The 17,492-nt window shown below is 42.3% G+C and overlaps 1 protein-coding gene across 4 annotated transcripts in view; it reads left to right on the plus strand.

The window, feature by feature from the left end:
* Positions 1 to 17,492, plus strand: part of ECPAS (Ecm29 proteasome adaptor and scaffold) — a 65,655-nt gene that overhangs the window by 40,250 nt on the left and 7,913 nt on the right. For all 4 annotated transcript variants that reach the window (XM_068926665.1, XM_068926664.1, XM_068926666.1 and 1 more), the window contains 17 exons: positions 949 to 1,003; positions 1,718 to 1,832; positions 2,803 to 2,868; positions 3,123 to 3,240; positions 5,011 to 5,178; positions 6,113 to 6,192; positions 6,976 to 7,081; positions 8,301 to 8,348; positions 9,192 to 9,313; positions 10,463 to 10,613; positions 11,589 to 11,654; positions 13,534 to 13,623; positions 14,155 to 14,221; positions 15,145 to 15,236; positions 15,336 to 15,402; positions 15,643 to 15,834; positions 17,078 to 17,286. In XM_068926665.1, the coding sequence (XP_068782766.1) occupies positions 949 to 1,003; positions 1,718 to 1,832; positions 2,803 to 2,868; positions 3,123 to 3,240; positions 5,011 to 5,178; positions 6,113 to 6,192; positions 6,976 to 7,081; positions 8,301 to 8,348; positions 9,192 to 9,313; positions 10,463 to 10,613; positions 11,589 to 11,654; positions 13,534 to 13,623; positions 14,155 to 14,221; positions 15,145 to 15,236; positions 15,336 to 15,402; positions 15,643 to 15,834; positions 17,078 to 17,286 (1,812 nt within the window). The remainder of the gene's footprint in view (positions 1 to 948; positions 1,004 to 1,717; positions 1,833 to 2,802; positions 2,869 to 3,122; positions 3,241 to 5,010; positions 5,179 to 6,112; positions 6,193 to 6,975; positions 7,082 to 8,300; positions 8,349 to 9,191; positions 9,314 to 10,462; positions 10,614 to 11,588; positions 11,655 to 13,533; positions 13,624 to 14,154; positions 14,222 to 15,144; positions 15,237 to 15,335; positions 15,403 to 15,642; positions 15,835 to 17,077; positions 17,287 to 17,492) is intronic.

The following is a 17,492-nucleotide window of genomic DNA, read 5'->3' on the forward strand; positions in this document are numbered from 1 at the left end:
TCTTAACGTTACTAGGGGAGCATATTCATTGGCAGGTGAGCGGGGCTATTTGCCACCTTTGTAACATCTGACCTGCATTCAGGTCAGTCTGATGTTGCTGTAAATAGCTGTTATGAGATGAAGTGCCAGTACATCTTCCCTTGTGAAGAAGAGGTTGGTGTCTTTATAGTTTTAAGGATTTCTTTTTGCAAAAATGTTAAAAGGAGGTAGAGGAAGGAAATGGGGAAAGTTCAAATGGAATTCCTTGGCTCATTTGCTTCACAGAGTTTATCACAACTCTGCTGCCCAGTGCTTCTTGTACTTAGTATTTTTGATGTGCTTTAATGAAAACCCTAGGGTGCTTATCTCTGATGAGAGACTGAAAAAGTGAAAGGTCCTTATGCAGGGACTTGATAAAATATTTCCAACTGACATGTCCTCTCCCAGTACAGAGGGCTGTGATAGGGCCATGTAACCGCTTTCTGGCGGTGCTCTGCAGGTAATTGTTAAAGAGCTTTGGGAGGATAGGTGCTTTGCAAGTTTACTGTTACGTGTAAACCTTGCCATGTATTATGCTTGTCTAAACAATGGATCTTACATGAGGTGGCAAAATCCTCCAGTTTGAGGATGGAGGAAAGGTGTCCTCATATAGAGGACTGCCCATTCTGCCTGCAAGCCAGACTTATGGCCTGTGCGTTACTGCCATGTATTAGAAAACGAAAATAAAGTATGTGATCTATAAATGGCCTGGGAGCTGTAGAAGTGAGGCGAGTAACTGTTCATGTTTTGTGAGTTGCAGTCAGGCTGCTGCCTACCTCTCTGAAATGGAGGGTAGTTCTTGTTGTAGGTGTATCTCAGATAGGCAGCTCCCCTGATAAAATAACCCCTACCTATTAGAGACCTGCCTTGAGACCAGACGAAGGATGCAAAAGCTGAAATAAAAATAATATCCTTTTTCTCATCTTTCAGTCTCATCTCAAGGACATTCAAGGTGCATTTGTTTCAATTCTGTCAGATAGTGATGGTAAGTACTATTGTATCTTAGGAGTTTTGTCTTTTAGTAGGCTCCTAACAGAATGGAGGGAATCGTTAACAGGCAGAAAGTCATGTACACACCCTCTGTCAGCCAACATTAAAAGAGGTCCGTAGAAAAGGAATGCTCAGCTACCTTAGCACAAATCTTTTCCTGCATTTACCCCTGCAGATTTTAGTAACAGAAACTGTTCAGTGCTTCTTCTCTGCATTGGTCAGCAGTGTGCATATTGATGGCGTTATACACGGACAGGAACTCTCAGTCCTCTTCAGTAGGTTGTAGCTTATAATGTCCACGCATGGCAGGTAGTGGAAGGCTAATGGATGGCCTAATCAGAGCTCATGGAAGTCAAAGAGGAGAGTGGACTTGTGTCCGTTTCACTGGACTTGTGTTCAGAGGCCAGCAGTGTTTCAACAGAAGATTTACAGCGCTTGGAAGGCTCTCTGCTTTTTCAAAGTGAGCATTGACAATATTAATACAAAGATGTCACTTAATTTGGTGGGGATGTGTGCTTTCAGAACAAACTACTGCTTCAGAATCCAAAGCCTATGTCTTGCCAGAATAGATTGGCTGTAAAACGGAGAACTGTGAAATGCAGCACAGACCTCCTGCTTCCAGATGATTATTTTAGTTGGATCTTGTTGGAATTTGTTTATTATTACCTACATGTTCTTCTTCAACTTTACTTTGTAAAATCTCTTACAGAGCTTAGTCAAGACGTTGCTTCAAAAGGTCTTGGGCTGGTATATGAACTAGGAAGTGAACAGGATCAGCAAGAGCTAGTCACCACACTCGTTGATAACCTTATGACTGGGAAAAGGTACAGTGAGCTAGAACACAGAGAGCACTCTGAGCTGTGGGTCTGATGGGAACAAAAATGTGTTTCTCTCTTGTGCGGAGAGAGATATTTTGTGGCAGGGGAAAGCGATATCCGCATACTGCCAGGGGGGTGAATGAACTGTGACATTTCTCAGTTTAGATTAGCGTTTGTTGTGACTGAAGTTGCTCCAAATTTTGTTCCGTTTTGAGTTCAGCAAAGCTTCTAAATAATGATTCTTTTCTGTTTCAAGCAGTTCAAATTGGTTTTGGTTTGGATGGATTCCCTGCTTGCTGCATTGTGTGATTGCAGAGGACAATAGCCTCTTGCAGCAACTCTGAACAATGTAAATGTTACAGATCCGGGGATTTGCCTTGTATCTGAAATGCACCTTTTGCTAAGTGTTAATGGTCACGTGTCCGTTTTAGTGCAGTAAATACTGGCCTTACAAGACTGCTGACTAGTAATCATGTTGGATCAGTGCTGGAAATTCCTCTAGTAGCCTGCTCCTGTCTAACCCAGCGTGGATGTGGCCACTGTGAATGACAAAAATCTAGGCTAGCAGTGTGGGAGACTCTAGTGGCTGAGAAGAGGAAAAGATGAATGGAAATTGGATGTTTTCCTTTTGAAGTAGGGATGTGCTCTCTTTGTACAAATCTGCTGTCCATGATGTGGCTTGTGTCTGGGCTGAAATAAAAAGCTGTCATTCAGTGTTTTGACTTTGACCTTCTCATTGCATAGCAAAACGCTAACTTTCTGCAGCTTCTCCTTAATAATACACATGATAAGGGTTAATGAGATTCCTTGCAGTGTGTGTGGTTTTGCACACCTGTATGTTTTTTGCAGGATTGGAACCTAAAGAACGGGAAGTTACTGAGCTAATAGAGCAAAACAAATTCACTTGTTCCGTAGTGTGCAGTCCATTCAAGGACAGGGTTTGGCAAAGCTAATACTGGACCTCTTTTACCACCAGAGCCAAACATGAGGTGACTGGAGAAACTGTGGTGTTTCAGGGTGGCCTGAGCAAAACTCCAGATGGGTAAGTTTACTGGCAGTCTTGATGAGGGCACATGTAATCCATGCTGAAACGGTATTCCCTTTCATATAGGTCTGTTCCCTGAGTTTTTCATTCCTGCTTGTTTTCTAAGTTGCCCTAACAGTTTTCATGTAGCACAGATAGAATATTCACTTCTCTCTATTTGCTTTAGGCTATGATTTGACTATAACTATAGATATTAGGGTGTTTCTGTAGCTAAAAACAGTGATACCAATTTTTCCTTCTGTTTTCCAAAGTCAAGGTCTTTCTACTTACAAGGAGCTTTGTTCACTGGCTAGTGATCTTAATCAGCCAGACCTGGTGTACAAATTCATGAATCTGGCCAACCATCATGCCATGTGGAATTCTCGGAAGGTAATTTACTGCTTTCGTACCACTTCCGTTCCCTCTGTGAACTCTGAAAACAAAAACTGCATTTCTCTGACTCTGGGTATTTGATGCAGAACTGCCTGTGGAGGCTTTTCTGTGTTGATTCTTTGGTGTCTGGTCTAGTGCAGGTTCACCGCTCTAAGAAGCAACTTTAAGATTACTTGAAATTCTTAAAACAAAACACTGGTATCACACTATTCAAATCATCCTACATTCCTCTCTGAATCAACTGTGATCCTTTCCTGTTATTTCTGGGAGCGCTTAGAGGCCAGGTCCTGACGTATTCAGACAATGAGTTAGTATTTTCAGAACTAGGTGAGTTTTTCAGATGCAAGAGAAATGAGCTTTGTTACATAAGTAGGCAGAGCACAAAGTATTCAGGAACAAGCGGTTAGAAGCCCAGTTCCCAACACACCAGTTTAACGGCTGTTGTCTAAATGGTGTCCTTTTTATAACTTACCAAGAAGCTCAAGTCTTGATATTTTAAAGCTGCTGGAACCTTTATCAAAGCCAAAATACTATTGGATCTACTGCCTGCAAAAATAAATTTTGAAATTTATGTATACTCGCAGAGCTCTAACTTGGAGCCTGTCTTTTTCACTGGTTTTACATAAACGTAGAAGAATTTGTTCTTGGGAGCAGGCAGTGTACTTTTCATGTCCTTTCATGCAGAAGATCCAAGTAGGCTGTATCTTCTATACTGAAGCATGCGGGCTCCCTACCTGAGATTTTGAGTTTCTGGCAAAGCCACTTAATGCAAAAAGCAAGTCTCAGCTTTAACTTTCGTCCAAAGTCGGACAAGTCATCACATCTCTCAAGACTTCCCTCTCACTGCACCTGGGACTCTGGGAGCTACAGGTGTGCAGCCAGGTCCCTCCTAACTTTGTGGCATTTCATAAGCCAGGATGAGTCAGCAAAATCATCGGTCAGTGGTCATCACTGAGAATAAGGGCAGAGTTTGTTTTTATTAGTATTGATTTTCTAGGCTGTGACCCAGAAAGTACGTCCTGTCCTGTAAATCCCTAAAGTGGAGTTTGAGTGGCAGCTTTGACACTGTGAGTCAGGCAATGTGGATGAAGCCCCTAGAGACAGCCCCTGCGCTGCTGCTACTAAGCAGTTCCTCTTTGGATTATCTTGCCAATTCCCATGGGATTCCATGGGCAAGTATCTGTCCTGTTGTGTCAGAATTGACAGTGGGGCCCTGTTGTAAAAGAAGAAGAAGAAGATGAATGAATGTTTGGATTTAAAGCAACTATGAACACTTGCAAAATGATAATTCCCAGAACTTCCAGAATGTGCAGTTAGGAAGGAGTTGTTCCACTTCTAATTTTTGAGTTTCTAAATTATTTCTGAAGTGTTCGGTTCTTCTAAATGCAGCTGAGTTTTAAGGAAGCGGTGGTCTGGCGTCACCAGTCTTTCAAAGAAAGAAACTGTTTTTGGAAAAACCTACTCAAATCTTCATAAGTTTTAATTCTCCACCACCACTTTTGCAAAGGGATCAAACAGGACATCTTTGAAATAAGGGAGGAAAGTGTTGGAGCAGTATATTCTTCCCTGTGCGATAGTATGTTTGAGATTACTGTTGTACTGTAGCACTGGCAAGGGCTGATTCTGTTATCACTCTAACCCTATAAGTCTCTTTTATCTTAGTATCTAAACTGTGTCAGTCAGCTTTGCCACTAACTGTGATGTGCCCAGGAACAGCACCTGAGTGAGCAGATTGTTTCATCGTATGTTCTTTTGTTACCGTTTCAGGGAGCAGCTTTCGGTTTCAATGTGATAGCCACCAAAGCGGGAGAACAGCTGGCTCCATTTTTGCCCCAGCTTCTTCCACGGCTCTACCGTTACCAGTTTGACCCCAACCTTGGCATTCGGCAGGCAATGACCAGCATTTGGAACGCCTTGGTCACCGACAAGTCAATGGTGAGTGAAGGTCAAGCCTTGCTAGAGAGCAAAATTGTGGGCTTGCTGCTAGCTGCATCCCACAGAGGTTGTCATGGGAAGGGAGTATGTAGTTTATCTAGTGGAAGGAGGGGCTTTGCAAAAAGGAGTGAGGAGTGAGCTCTGTCCTACAGAGCAAGAGATGCTGGAATCCAAGGATGAAGTAGAGAATGCGCAGAGGCTTTGTGTTGCCTCTTTTATGTGGCAGGATATTCCACAGGTTTTTTTTTTTTTTGTGAAATTGGTGTTTCTAACATTTACTTGAAAGTGGGATCTTCTGCACTTGCGATGTTGGCTATGAGAAGTTCCTCAGAAATCCTTACGGCTGAAGATGCCATTTCCAGAGCAGAGCCATGGGCCTCCAAATATGGCTCCTCAGTTTTCAGGTGTGAAGAAGCTGATGAGAAGAAGCTGTGACATCAGTTTGAGGACAGCTCTTCCAATGAAAGTTTCAGGAAAAAGTGATTTTCAGGACTTTCCCTTCCTCTGGCTCTGAAAGGTCTAGAATTGGGTTTGCAAAGCCTTTTTCCTAGCAAGGCCAATCTTAGCGTGAAGTCATTGACTGATTCCTCATCAAAGAGCAAGTGCTTTTCTTGTGAGATACGTGGTTTGCTGCTGCTGCTGCTTCTAAACCCTGCGGTTGAAGAACTGAAGCATGATGGTCTTTCCCCGTGGTCTCTCTCACACCTTGAGCCTTGAAGCAGTGGAGAGAAAGGCAGAGTCAGAATAAGCCTGTGCAGGGCCAGCTTGGGTAAGGGTTAGTTCATCTGCTGTGACTGGTGGCTCAGAAAGCATATGTTGTCCAAAATTATCCTTTTTCTTTTCTTTTTCTTTTTTTTTTTGCTCCCCAGAGTGCAAGACATGTCCTGTGTGTGGGACATGGCTATTTCATAATTATTCCTTTTTCTCGTAATAGGTTGATAAGTATATGAAGGAAATTCTTGAAGACTTGATCAGTAACCTAACCAGCAATCTGTGGAGAATCAGAGAATCCAGGTATTGCTTGGAAGAGTAACAGATTTTTCTTCAGCCTCTCATCTCTTTTATTCACCATAAACCTGTTGAACTGAGGAAGTTGGGGGGAGGGTGACACATGTCCTTTTAAGAACAGAGTCCAGTCCTGCAGTCTACACTTGAGGTGTGATACTATCCTGAAGCTATTTGCTTCAGTAAACCTAAAGATTTTTTACTGCATTCACCTTTAGCATAATATTAAACAACATTCTCTGAGTGAGTAGTTTTCCAGTCACAAAGTTCTTGGCTATCCTTGAACCTGAAAAATTGCTAATGTTGCAGTTAGAATTGGTGATCTGGCTATATATGTACTTGGCAGTAGGATGCCATTCAGTATAGCCTTGTTAATTGTTTTTTGTTTATATTTGTTTATAGTTATGCTGTATTCAAAATATTTTTTGTAATCGTAATTGCAGACTTTAGGCCATTGTGCTTTTTTCTGATCCTGTGCTTTATAGAAAATAAATCTGAAACAGCATCATAACTGGAGTATTTGCATTAGCTAGAATTTCCACTACAGCAGCCTTTCTCACCTGCTCTCACCTGTTTTGGATTTCACCTGTCTGACTGAATGTTTTTTTCTCTGCTGAAGGAGCCGTTCTTATAACAGTGGTTTTGGTTTGGTGAAAGTAAGGAATGTACAACACACTTCTCAGTGGGTTTTTTTAGCCATTTCCTTATATTTTAGGTATATACACAAATAGATATATATTTTGTGTCAAATAAATGCACCACGTAATGGAAGTACAACTTTCTTGTTTGCAGTTGTCTAGCACTGAATGATTTACTAAGAGGAAGACCTTTGGATGACATTATAGACAAACTTCCAGAGATCTGGGAAATCCTATTTAGAGTGCAAGATGACATTAAGGTAATAAAAGTGATAACTCAAAAGGAATCGGCAACAGAAAGTACAGTGATTAGACTCTAAAGTGTTTAAAAAGAGATTTAAAATAATCACTGAGAAGAGATTCTCTGAGAAGCCAAGTTGAAGCCAATAGGGGTTTGGGGTATTAAGAGGACTGCTAGCTCAGGCCACTCACAGTTAGCCCTTTAAGCGCTGGTTTTCATTCTTGACATGCTTGTCCTTGAGCATTCAGTACTTTTTCTTGGATATGAAAGAGTTCTTAAGTATGCCTAACATTAAGGACAGAAATATTTGTTTTGGACGGCTTGTCTGATGAAGAGCGTTGCAGATATGAAGTCAAAGTCCTCAAGTCCTTCCAGATTTGAGCCATGTTCTCCCTGGGACCAGATTTTCCATCTCAAGTTTAAGCAGTGCTGAGCTGTTTCCCAAAGCGCACTGAATGCAGCTGCTTCCGTACTAGTAAATTCAGTGTGCTCAGAAATGTTCCTGGTCACTGAAGCCAGTTGGCACAGAATGTCCTGCCACTTTGCTAGTGAACTATATTAGTCTCCAAAACAGAGCAGCTGCCTGCAAACTGCCTATAGGGAAAGGTCCCTGGGACAGCCTAGTTCCTGAATTTTAACTGGAAATGGTTTGGGAAAGTCTATTTGGGGCAGGCCAGAATTGTGCCCAGAGTACCCTGAGAAGGTCGCAGTCTAAGTAATTGTGTTCCAGGGCCCAGGAATATTGCTAGACGTTGCCTTAATTTACATCAATGCAGATGAAGTCAGAGTCTGGTGTCTGGTTCGTGTTGCTGTCATGCGCCACTGGACCTGCACAGATTTTACTGTTTGCTTTTAGTCTTTCTCTGTAATGCTAGCCATTCAGTTGGGTAAAGCACCACTAAGCAAAAGGCATTTTACTGAGACAAGAAAATATACAGGAAGAATTATATACTTCCTTTTGTAGTAGAAGATTTTTTGGAAAGGACAACCTAACAATAATACCACAGAGGCAGTAGGAACGGAAGCGCAGACAGCCTGGTGGTGTCAGGCAGCACTTTTAATGTATTTGGCATTAAGTAGACCAAATACTAGATGGATCAAAGACGTAACTTGGGAGGTATTATCTATTAGCCATGAATGTAGTTTTGTCAATACTAGTCTTTTAGCTGTGTACAGATAAGAACTGTTACGTAGGAGATTTAAAAATACTAAGAATGGATTGCTGACTTCTTTTTTAGGAATCCGTGCGAAAAGCAGCAGAACTAGCCCTAAAAACTTTGAGCAAGGTAAAAATCGAATTTTAGAATTTGCGCGTGGAGAGGTGTATGTTTGTGATGTCAGATAATCATTCACTTCCATCTCTGCAGGAGTGACATTTCTGTTGTCTTGAAAAGATCTCTGGTATGAGATGTGGTGACAAACAGAGCAGCCCACTAGAAAGCATTCATAGTAGGTTTGGCCCCATACACTTGAGTACTTTTGTTGGTGTTGGTGGAGTTCTGACGTTTGAGGTGACTGTGATGTTACGTTCTCTACAACCCCAGGAGGGAGATACTGAATTCTTGATGTGCCTTCATGGACCCTTGATGTCCTTACATTTTTTCCACTTGGGGATGAGGTTTAAGGAAAGTTTATGTAACTTTATGTAACTCTTTTTAAGAGTTATGTTTGAAATCACAGCTTTGATAATGCATGCTACATGACATGTCATTTGCAGAAGTGGTGATCCAGTCCAAAAACATTGCAAGTGATGTCAGAATCTGTTCTGATCTGGGGTGGTCTGCTCTGCCTCATGGAATGGTTGAATCTGTGTGGCTGAGACAGACTGTCTTTCACCTGGGAGGTCGCGTGGTCTGTCTTTCGATCAGGTTGTGAATCATCTCTCACCTCTTTGCACTAAATTCGCCTTTTTGGGAAGCTGAACATAGCTGAAGTTCTTTTTAGGAACTTGACTCACTGTTTGAGTGCTTCCTGGAGGAGAGAACAATGGTGTAGCAGAGCCTATGTTTGGCTGTGAGCGGTTTCTGTAGTTGCTGTGACTTCTTTCCATCTGACAGAGAAGATTCTTTAATGTAGTCTGAGAGGGGGTTCTGTACATGCATGCAGCACTGATCCTCATCTGTCACCAGGTCTGTGTGAAAATGTGTGATCCATCTAAAGGAGCAGCAGGCCAGCAGACCATAGCTGTATTGCTCCCTTGCCTCCTAGACAAGGGAATAGTAAGCACAGTCACCGAAGTCCGATCTCTCAGGTTAGTTTTGCATCCTGTCAATTCCTTGGGGGTGGTGCCATGGCTTATCCTAAGGGGACCCTTTTTTTTTTTTTTTCCCTCTGAATCGCAGAGTGTTCTTTTGTGTTTTAAGTCAGAAATTCCTTCCCAAAGCAGCCTTCCTGCTGTTCTTTTCCTTTTCTCACTGAGTTCAAACAGCAGTCCCGAGAACCCCAGCTATCCCTCAGGAACATTCTGTTTAAACAAGCATAGGCAGCAAGGTTAACTGGTCTTAAATTTTGACCTTGTAGAATCTAGCCTCCTTGCAAATGCCCAGATTCAAATCCTAGCGGGAAATTCTTTTGGCTTTGTACAGCTGGTAAACTGATCTGCAAGGAAGTTTCTGTGCTTGAGGCTGCCATTCATTTTGTAAATGAAAAATCCCAGTGTGGTTGCTGAGTAATGACAGTTCACATTCCAGAGGTGGCTGCATTTGGTCATACAGTTCAGATACGTTTTATGTCATGTAACAGTTTCAGGTCCCTTGACATTTAAGGTCTTTGTATTCTTGTCACTTTGTAGCCTTGTTTATAGCTTCCTTTACTCGATGAACAAAAAACTGCAAGATTCAGACTTGGAGCATAGCAGGTCTTTGCAAAAATAATTTTCTCCTATTGAACATGATTATCCAGGAATTTTAAAAAGCTCCCAGAAAATTATAGTAAATATTTCTTGAATTGTTTAATTCCTTTTGAAGGTTTGGAAACACTGTCAAATGCAGCCTGAGAGATGCAGCTGGTCTGAAACGGAACAGTGAGATTTGAACAGATTGTTGTAATTTGTTTTTCTTGGGCAGAGACTTATTTCTGGACTGACTTTGCCTGAAAATTCTTTAAAACGTGAAGAAATGTTATTTCTTCCTGCATTTGTCTCTTTGGCCGCTCCATTTGTGGTACCCTCGTCAAACCGAACGATCTCTGTGCAAAGAATAGCGTCCATGGAGTCTTGGGGTTCTTGATCTGATCTTGCTTAAGCAGAAAAATACACAGGGATTTCTGTTGGCAAGTAGATCTGTACTAGTGTAATTGACCTCCAGATTGGTCTTTCTGTTCTGAATTAGAGTGAAACGGAAAAATTTTTCGGCTAAGTCTGTCGGTTTTGGTGGTGATCTTCTCTTTGCTCTCTTTCCAGCATTAACACTCTCGTGAAGATCAGTAAAAGTGCTGGATCTATGCTGAAACCTCATACACCAAAACTTATCCCAGCCCTGCTGGAGTCCTTGAGCGTGCTGGAGCCTCAGGTTCTCAATTATTTGAGTCTTTGTGCAACAGATCAGGAGAAAGTAAGTGCAATTATTATGGGAGAATATCAACAGAGGAAAAACACAGAGATTTAGAGCTTCATATGTTCTATGGGCATGTGCAGAAAAATAGCAAATTCCTCTCAGGGGTGTTCAAAGGTGTGACAAGAAATAGCTAATGAGTCGCTAAAAAAAGTCACTAAAAAGTTTATTCTCTAAAAAGTAAGAAACAGTCATTGCAGTATGGCTGGATGAATTGTTTTATGGGGACGGTCAGGATATTTTTCTTCTTTTTTCTTTCTTTTTTTTTTTTTAAATACACTCCACCTCCATATATTTCGGAAAGTAAAGAGCGATCTCAGTAAGAGCTGTTGTTAAATGTTGTTCAGCTCCATATACAACTCTGAAAGAAGGGAAGGGAGGGTCTGTAATAATTATCTGAACTGCACCTATACTATCAAACTTTGCACTGTTTTTCTCAAGGGTTTAGCTGCAGGACTTTTTATAACATAATTAGAAGGTGCGCATTAGCAGTATGGGCTGGAGCGAGATGTTCTCAGTACTGTGTCCATTAACCCATCTCAGGTATTAATCATTTGCAGTGTCCTGGGAAAGTGACTGAATTCCTACTACTCAGAAGCAAATTAAGCGAATTTCATTGGGGGGGGGGGAGGGGGAGGGGGAGGCGGGGGAAAGGAGACAAACTCTACCCTTCTCCAGTAAGAAGCAAGTGGACAACGTAACAGAGCAGGTCTTTCTTATATATATTTTTTTTCATTTTCATGAAGGCGTGTGTAGTTCAGCTCCTGTGCACCAGCTGGAACAGCCAGCTCTCTCTAGAAAGGAAACGTTCATTAGTCTGTAGGAGTAATTACTTCTTGTCTTCCTTATCTTCACACATCTGAAATGGGTTCTGGTGTGAGTTTGTGAGGAAGTAAGTTGTAGCTGATACTGGCATTTCCACTGGTTTCACGTTGACTTTACTTTTGTTTTTGATCTTTTCCTTCTTTTATTTAGACTGCAATGGATAGTGCCAGACTTAGTGCTGTAAAGTCATCGCCCATGATGGAAACGATTAACATGGTAAGTAATTCATTCAGGAGGGCTCCAGTTTTAAGGTTTGTTGTGGGATAACAGGGTTCAAAGAAAAACCTTAACCAAATTCCTCTTCAGGCTCTGTTTTATTGTCACATCTCGCTGTGGATGTCTGTCCACCTTCTTTCAGATGCTGAGTTCTCTTACCCTGCCCTACACCTTTTCCCTCACATCAGTTGTAAATGACTGTGGTTCCATTTGAAGTCAGAGTTGTTTCTCTACCCAAGGACCTGCCTTGTTTGAGGAAGAGGGCATCTTTCAGGTGCTCTTTTGTGGATAACCCAGCTGTTTCTGGGTTATGCTAGCTGCCATTTCTTGTCATCTTTAGTCCTGTTACTTCACTATAAGATTCTCACTTGGGCCTCCGAGAGATGATAAAGTTATCGGTTTTAGGACACATGCTGTCCAGTCCTTGGTTCCTGGTGCAGTAGACATCACCACTTGGGCTTTGCCAGTGTTTTACATGGTAGAGACATTTTGAGAAAACCGTGATGTCACTGAAAACCCTGTCAGCAGCTAGTGCTTGGCGCTGTAGTTTTCTGATAGTGGAGGAGTTGCTGATGCCCAGACTGTGCTGTGCTGCAGGGCAGAGCGCACTGCCCTGTGTAACCTGTCCCTTCCCAAAGTGAGGAGCTCCCTTTTTTCCTCAAGTACTTCATGCAGCCAGGGACATGGGAGCAGGCATGCCTGGTTTTGGGTAGAGCAGAGCCACCAGAGCTGTTCTTTGTTCCCTGGACCTACGGAAAGGTAACAGCAGCAAGTCCTTCCGTATTTAACAGCATTTGGAGCTGCTAGGACTCCCTGTGCCAGAGGGAGCTGTATTTCGGTGTCAGGTGGAATGCTCTCTATAAATAGTCTGTAAAGCACTTGGGGATGAAAGGCTCCCTGTAAAAGTGTCCTTACCAATCCACTGCAGGCTGGAGCTGGAGCAGCTGCTGCTGTCCCTCATGCTGGCCATGCCTCTCCCCCTCCCAGGCATGGGGGACAGTTGTGCTGCCCTGGCCATCACTGCTTGAGATTTCCCATGGAAGGGGAGAGATCCCAAAGTTCCTTAGAGCAGTGCAATGATGTCCTGGTTCACGAGCACCCTTCTCTCTATTCCTGTATATCCTAGGGTTGGCTGGGAGGCAGGAGCAGATCACACTCTTTGGTGGGTTATAATCAGTTATTCCCTTCTCCCTTTACCTTATCAGTGCAGGAGAGGGACATGACAGGAGAACTGACTTCTGAGGGTTAGCTCAGAAGGGGTTACCTTCAGCTGATGTGCGATCCTTGGCTTTGCTAGAGGATGGATCCCCCCCTCTACAGGCAGAACTACACAGATGGCTGGTAACCTGAGGCGTTTTGTTTTGCCCACTAGCATCTTGGGCACAGGAGATTAGAAACCACACCAATAATATCTTTGTATGTTTATTTCATATTTTCTGCTTGTTTGCCTTGACCTGTTAAAAAAAAAAGTCTTGAGTAGTTTCACTTTGTTGTCTAGTTTGGCTACATTAGGGTAACCGCATTTAGACGCATGAAAGAATGTTGGGTTTTATCCTAAAACATGCACGATCTGCATCTCTGCTGTCCCCCCCTAAAAGGACTTCTTGCTAGTGTGCTACTTTCACTTTTATAAAAAGGTGAAATACAGGAATATATCCATACCAACAGTGCAACTGCTAATTTCAGCAAGGTCATCTCAGCATAGAAGTGGTACAAGGGAATGGGCACGTGGTGTAAGCTACCTCACAGTCCCCTTGCACCACGCAGCAAACTCTCACAATGCAGCGAAACACCAGCATGCAGAACCAAAGGTAGCCCACAGCTGGAAGCAGAGCGGCTTCACCTTTACCATTTTTTTCTGTCCTTTGGCTTTCTCCAGAGCTTACAGTACTTGGATGTGTCCATCCTGGGTGAGCTGGTTCCTCGGCTCTGCGAACTGATCAAAAGTGGAGTAGGCCTTGGCACAAAGGTATGCCTGTGATTTTAATGGATTGCTCAGAAATGGAAAAGGAAATGCAATGAAGTATCAAGTTAAACATGGTTCTTTTCACTTTCTCTTTTGAAGTGACAGTTAGCTCATTCAGATTGCAGTTGCTTTATGTCTGAGTCTCAGTCCATCTGCACTGCTGTTTTTAACACTTGTGCCACACTGCTTGTGCTTTTAACTGCTTGTGCCACAGCAGCCTTCTCTTGGCTGCATGCCTGTTGGCTTCTGAGGGAGCAGAATGCAGAACGTTTCTCTTGATACCTCTGAATCTCCCAGGGCCATCCATCCTGAGTGTGGTCCTGGTAGCGTTTTACTTCTAATTTGATTTTTGTAATTAATTTGTTATAAAGTGTTCTTCTGCTTCTAACACTGGCTCCCTGTATATCTGGGCAGACGTTGGCTGGGTCTAGAGCATATCGCGCAAGTACATCTGGGACCACAGCACGTATTAATAGTAATACCAGGGGCTAATGTTGTTTTTTCTTATATTTGTTTCCTCTTGTAATCTTCCAGGGAGGCTGTGCCAGTGTAATTGTGTCATTAACCACGCAGTGTCCCCAGGACTTAACACCTTACTCAGGTAAGGCCCTGAGGTTTCTAGCGTAAGGTTTAAAAGTTGATTTTCTTGCTCTTTTACAGGTGGCGTTTCTTCCCCATTGGCTCTTGATTTTCATCATAGTAGTGATCTTTGTGTGTGTATTTCCCTCAAAGCGCTGTTTGAAGCTCCCTTGTGCATGCTTTAGAGGTAGATCCGTGGGATGTTGAATACCTCCATCACATTTGAAGGAGCAGAGGGAAGAGCTGAGGGAATTCCCTAGTACACCGAGGGAAATACAGGCTGAAATCTCTCTTTAGATTTTCACTGGAACAGACTAGCAATGCCTGTGTTAGTGCAGTGGTGTAATAAGCACATGTTCTTCAACTTGTGCTACCCAGAATAAACAAGGACTGCACTCCTGACCCGGTGTACAGTACCTTTTTTGTGACTTTCTCAGTGTGTCGACCTTTGTTAAAAGCACTGGCCAGGATGTCTGTTGCCTGACTGATTTCGGTGGCTGTATCATTAAAAAAAGGCTTAAGAAATTTGCTTTCTCTCAACGTTAATAGAGCTATTCTAGCTCAGACAGGAAGGCCCTTGCTCTTAAACCTCTGTTCCCGAATTCGGATTTTGTTGACAATCACTAGAATTTTAGTCTCCTCTTTATAGAGGAGATCTCCTTTCTGTTACAAAATAGAAATAGAGCTGAAGGCACTGATCAGCTAGTGTGCCCGCATCAGGGGAACGCTGTTGGTTGAGGTGTGCAGACTCAGGCTTCCTGCCACTATGAACTATGTTATGCTGTGCACTTGCTAAGCATAAGGACCAGACCAGAAATATGAGAAAAGAGAGCATGCATAAATGGCTAAATCTGTTAATAAAATGCAGGGTGTTATAGTTCTTGTCACAGCAATAAAGACATGGTACTCCAGACAAAGTGACATCTGTGTTTTCTCTTCCAACAGGCAAACTTATGAGTGCTTTACTCAGTGGCTTGACCGATCGCAACAGTGTGGTACAGAAGTCTTTTGCCTTTGCTATGGGGCATCTAGTCCGGGTGAGTTGAGGGTTGACTTTTTTTTTTTTATTATTATTATTATTGTTGTTACTATTTTTAAGATGTGTTGGAGTGATTTGAGTCTCCTCTCTTTTGCAGGCTTCCCGGGACAGTAGCACTGAGAAGCTGCTGCACAAACTTAGCAGTTGGTACATGGAGAAGGAAGGTATGTGGCTCTTTTGAGTATTCAGTTATAGCATATGGTGCAGAAAAGAGTTAGTGGCCATGGCAGAAACTGGTAAATAAATGTTTCTGTATTATGATGTTTAGTTTATTAGCTGAAGAACTCCCATGTATCATTATGCAATACTGTGCTTTTCCTCTGCTTCCCAAGAGGCTGACCAAGCTGTGAAATGAAAATCCTGCCTCCCAGTTACCACACAATATGATTGTTTTACTTCTTCAGAGCCAGTTTACAGAACAGGCTGTGCTTTAACTGTGCATGCTATGGGACGCTACAGTCCAGATGTAGTGAAGAACCATGCCAAACACGTCTTGCCATTGGCTTTTCTTGGCATGCATGAGGTCTCTGATGAAGAGAAAGGAGAGAAAGAGAATTCTACTCTGTGGACTGAAGTTTGGCAGGAAAACGTGCCTGGTAAGTTGCCATAAGAGAGGTAAGATCTTTCTGTGGAACATGGGGTATGAAATATCACGCTTCCTGGAAATCCACTTTGGAAATAGAGTTTTCACGGCAAGAGATTTCAGAAACCTGCTTCCATTTTCTTCCTTGCTAAAGACTTCCTCTGTGAGTCTGGGCAAGTTATTTGGCCTCTCTGCGGTTATTTAAAATAGTTAAAGACCTGCTGATAGCGGAGGATACACAAACACAATGAGGAGAAGTATTCTAAGATTGAGAGGCACTTAATGGCGCTGTAGTACAGCCCATATCATGCTGCAGGTAGACGGACATGTCCAGAAATGTTGGTGCCAGCCTTAGAAGGGTGCTGCACGCTCTGAAGTTATAGCGGACTTCGACCTCTCCCTAGGGTTGATGATCTCGTCTGATCCTTCAGTGGTGCCTGTGGTTTTAAGTTCAAGGTGAATCTACTCTATAAAAAGGCTAATTTGCCATGTTTTCTGTCTTAAGAGGAAGATGTGGCTGCGTGGCAAAATAGCTTTGCTAGCTCCTTCTCTGACCTGATTTTGGATCTGGTCCCCAGACACCAGGTTCCTTCCTGGGAGTGGGAAAGCAGCTTCCGGAAGAGGTTTTGCAGTGATTTGTTCTTACAAAAAAGTCTAAATTTCCTCAGAAATGGAACAAAACAATGGCTAGTTTCCATAGTGTGGAGGGACATATTAGAGATTTTCTTCAGGTCCTTTTGGAACACCTAGAAAACAGAACCCATCTTTAGTCAGCCTGGAAATTCTTTTCCCCCTTGCCTGAAGAAGGGCCTGCTGATATGTTTTCTGACAAAAAAGAGAGAAATCCTTAACTGCTATAGGTGCTTTTCTCCTCTTTTTCTTCTTTTTTCTTTTTCTTTTTCTTTTTCTTTTTCTTTTTCTTTTTCTTTTTCTTTTTCTTTTTCTTTTTCTTTTTCTTTTTCTTTTTCTTTTTCTTTTTCTTTTTCTTTTTCTTTTTCTTTTTCTTTTTCTTTTTCTTTTTCTTTTTCTTTTTCTTTTTCTTTTTCTTTTTCTTTTTCTTTTTCTTTTTCTTTTTCTTTTTCTTTTTCTTTTTCTTTTTCTTTTTCTTTTTCTTTTTCTTTTTCTTTTTCTTTTTCTTTTTCTTTTTCTTTTTCTTTTTCTTTTTCTTTTTCTTTTTCTTTTTCTTTTTCCTAATAAGATTAGGCTTTTTCTTCCTTTTGTGGCAAGACTGCAATGTTCCTCTGTTTGCCATGCAGGTACTCAGGGTGGTATCAGACTGTACATGCAGGAATTGATAGTCATTACCCAGAAGGCATTGCAGTCCCAGTCTTGGAAGATGAAAGCACAGGGAGCAGCTGCCATGGCATCAATTGCCAAACAGACAGGTTCTCTGGTACCACCGCACCTGGGAATAGTGCTGTCTGCATTGCTGCAAGGCTTGCCTGGAAGAACATGGACTGGAAAGGTAAAAAAAAAGAGCGCTGGCCCCTAAAGTATTGATGTGAGCACCAGCATTCAGTACCTGAGACAGGAGATGCAGCATTTTGGGTTGCAGAGGAGCATAGTTAGGAACTCCAGCTTAGGCAGCCTGGCTTTTGCCCTGTATTTGATGGAAATAAAAACGCAAGGAAACATAAGCGTAGGTGGAATTCAGATTTCTCTGAGAGTTGG

Source organism: Struthio camelus, chromosome Z (assembly GCF_040807025.1).
Source record: "Struthio camelus isolate bStrCam1 chromosome Z, bStrCam1.hap1, whole genome shotgun sequence".
In the NCBI taxonomy this organism is placed as follows: Eukaryota; Metazoa; Chordata; class Aves; order Struthioniformes; family Struthionidae; genus Struthio; species Struthio camelus.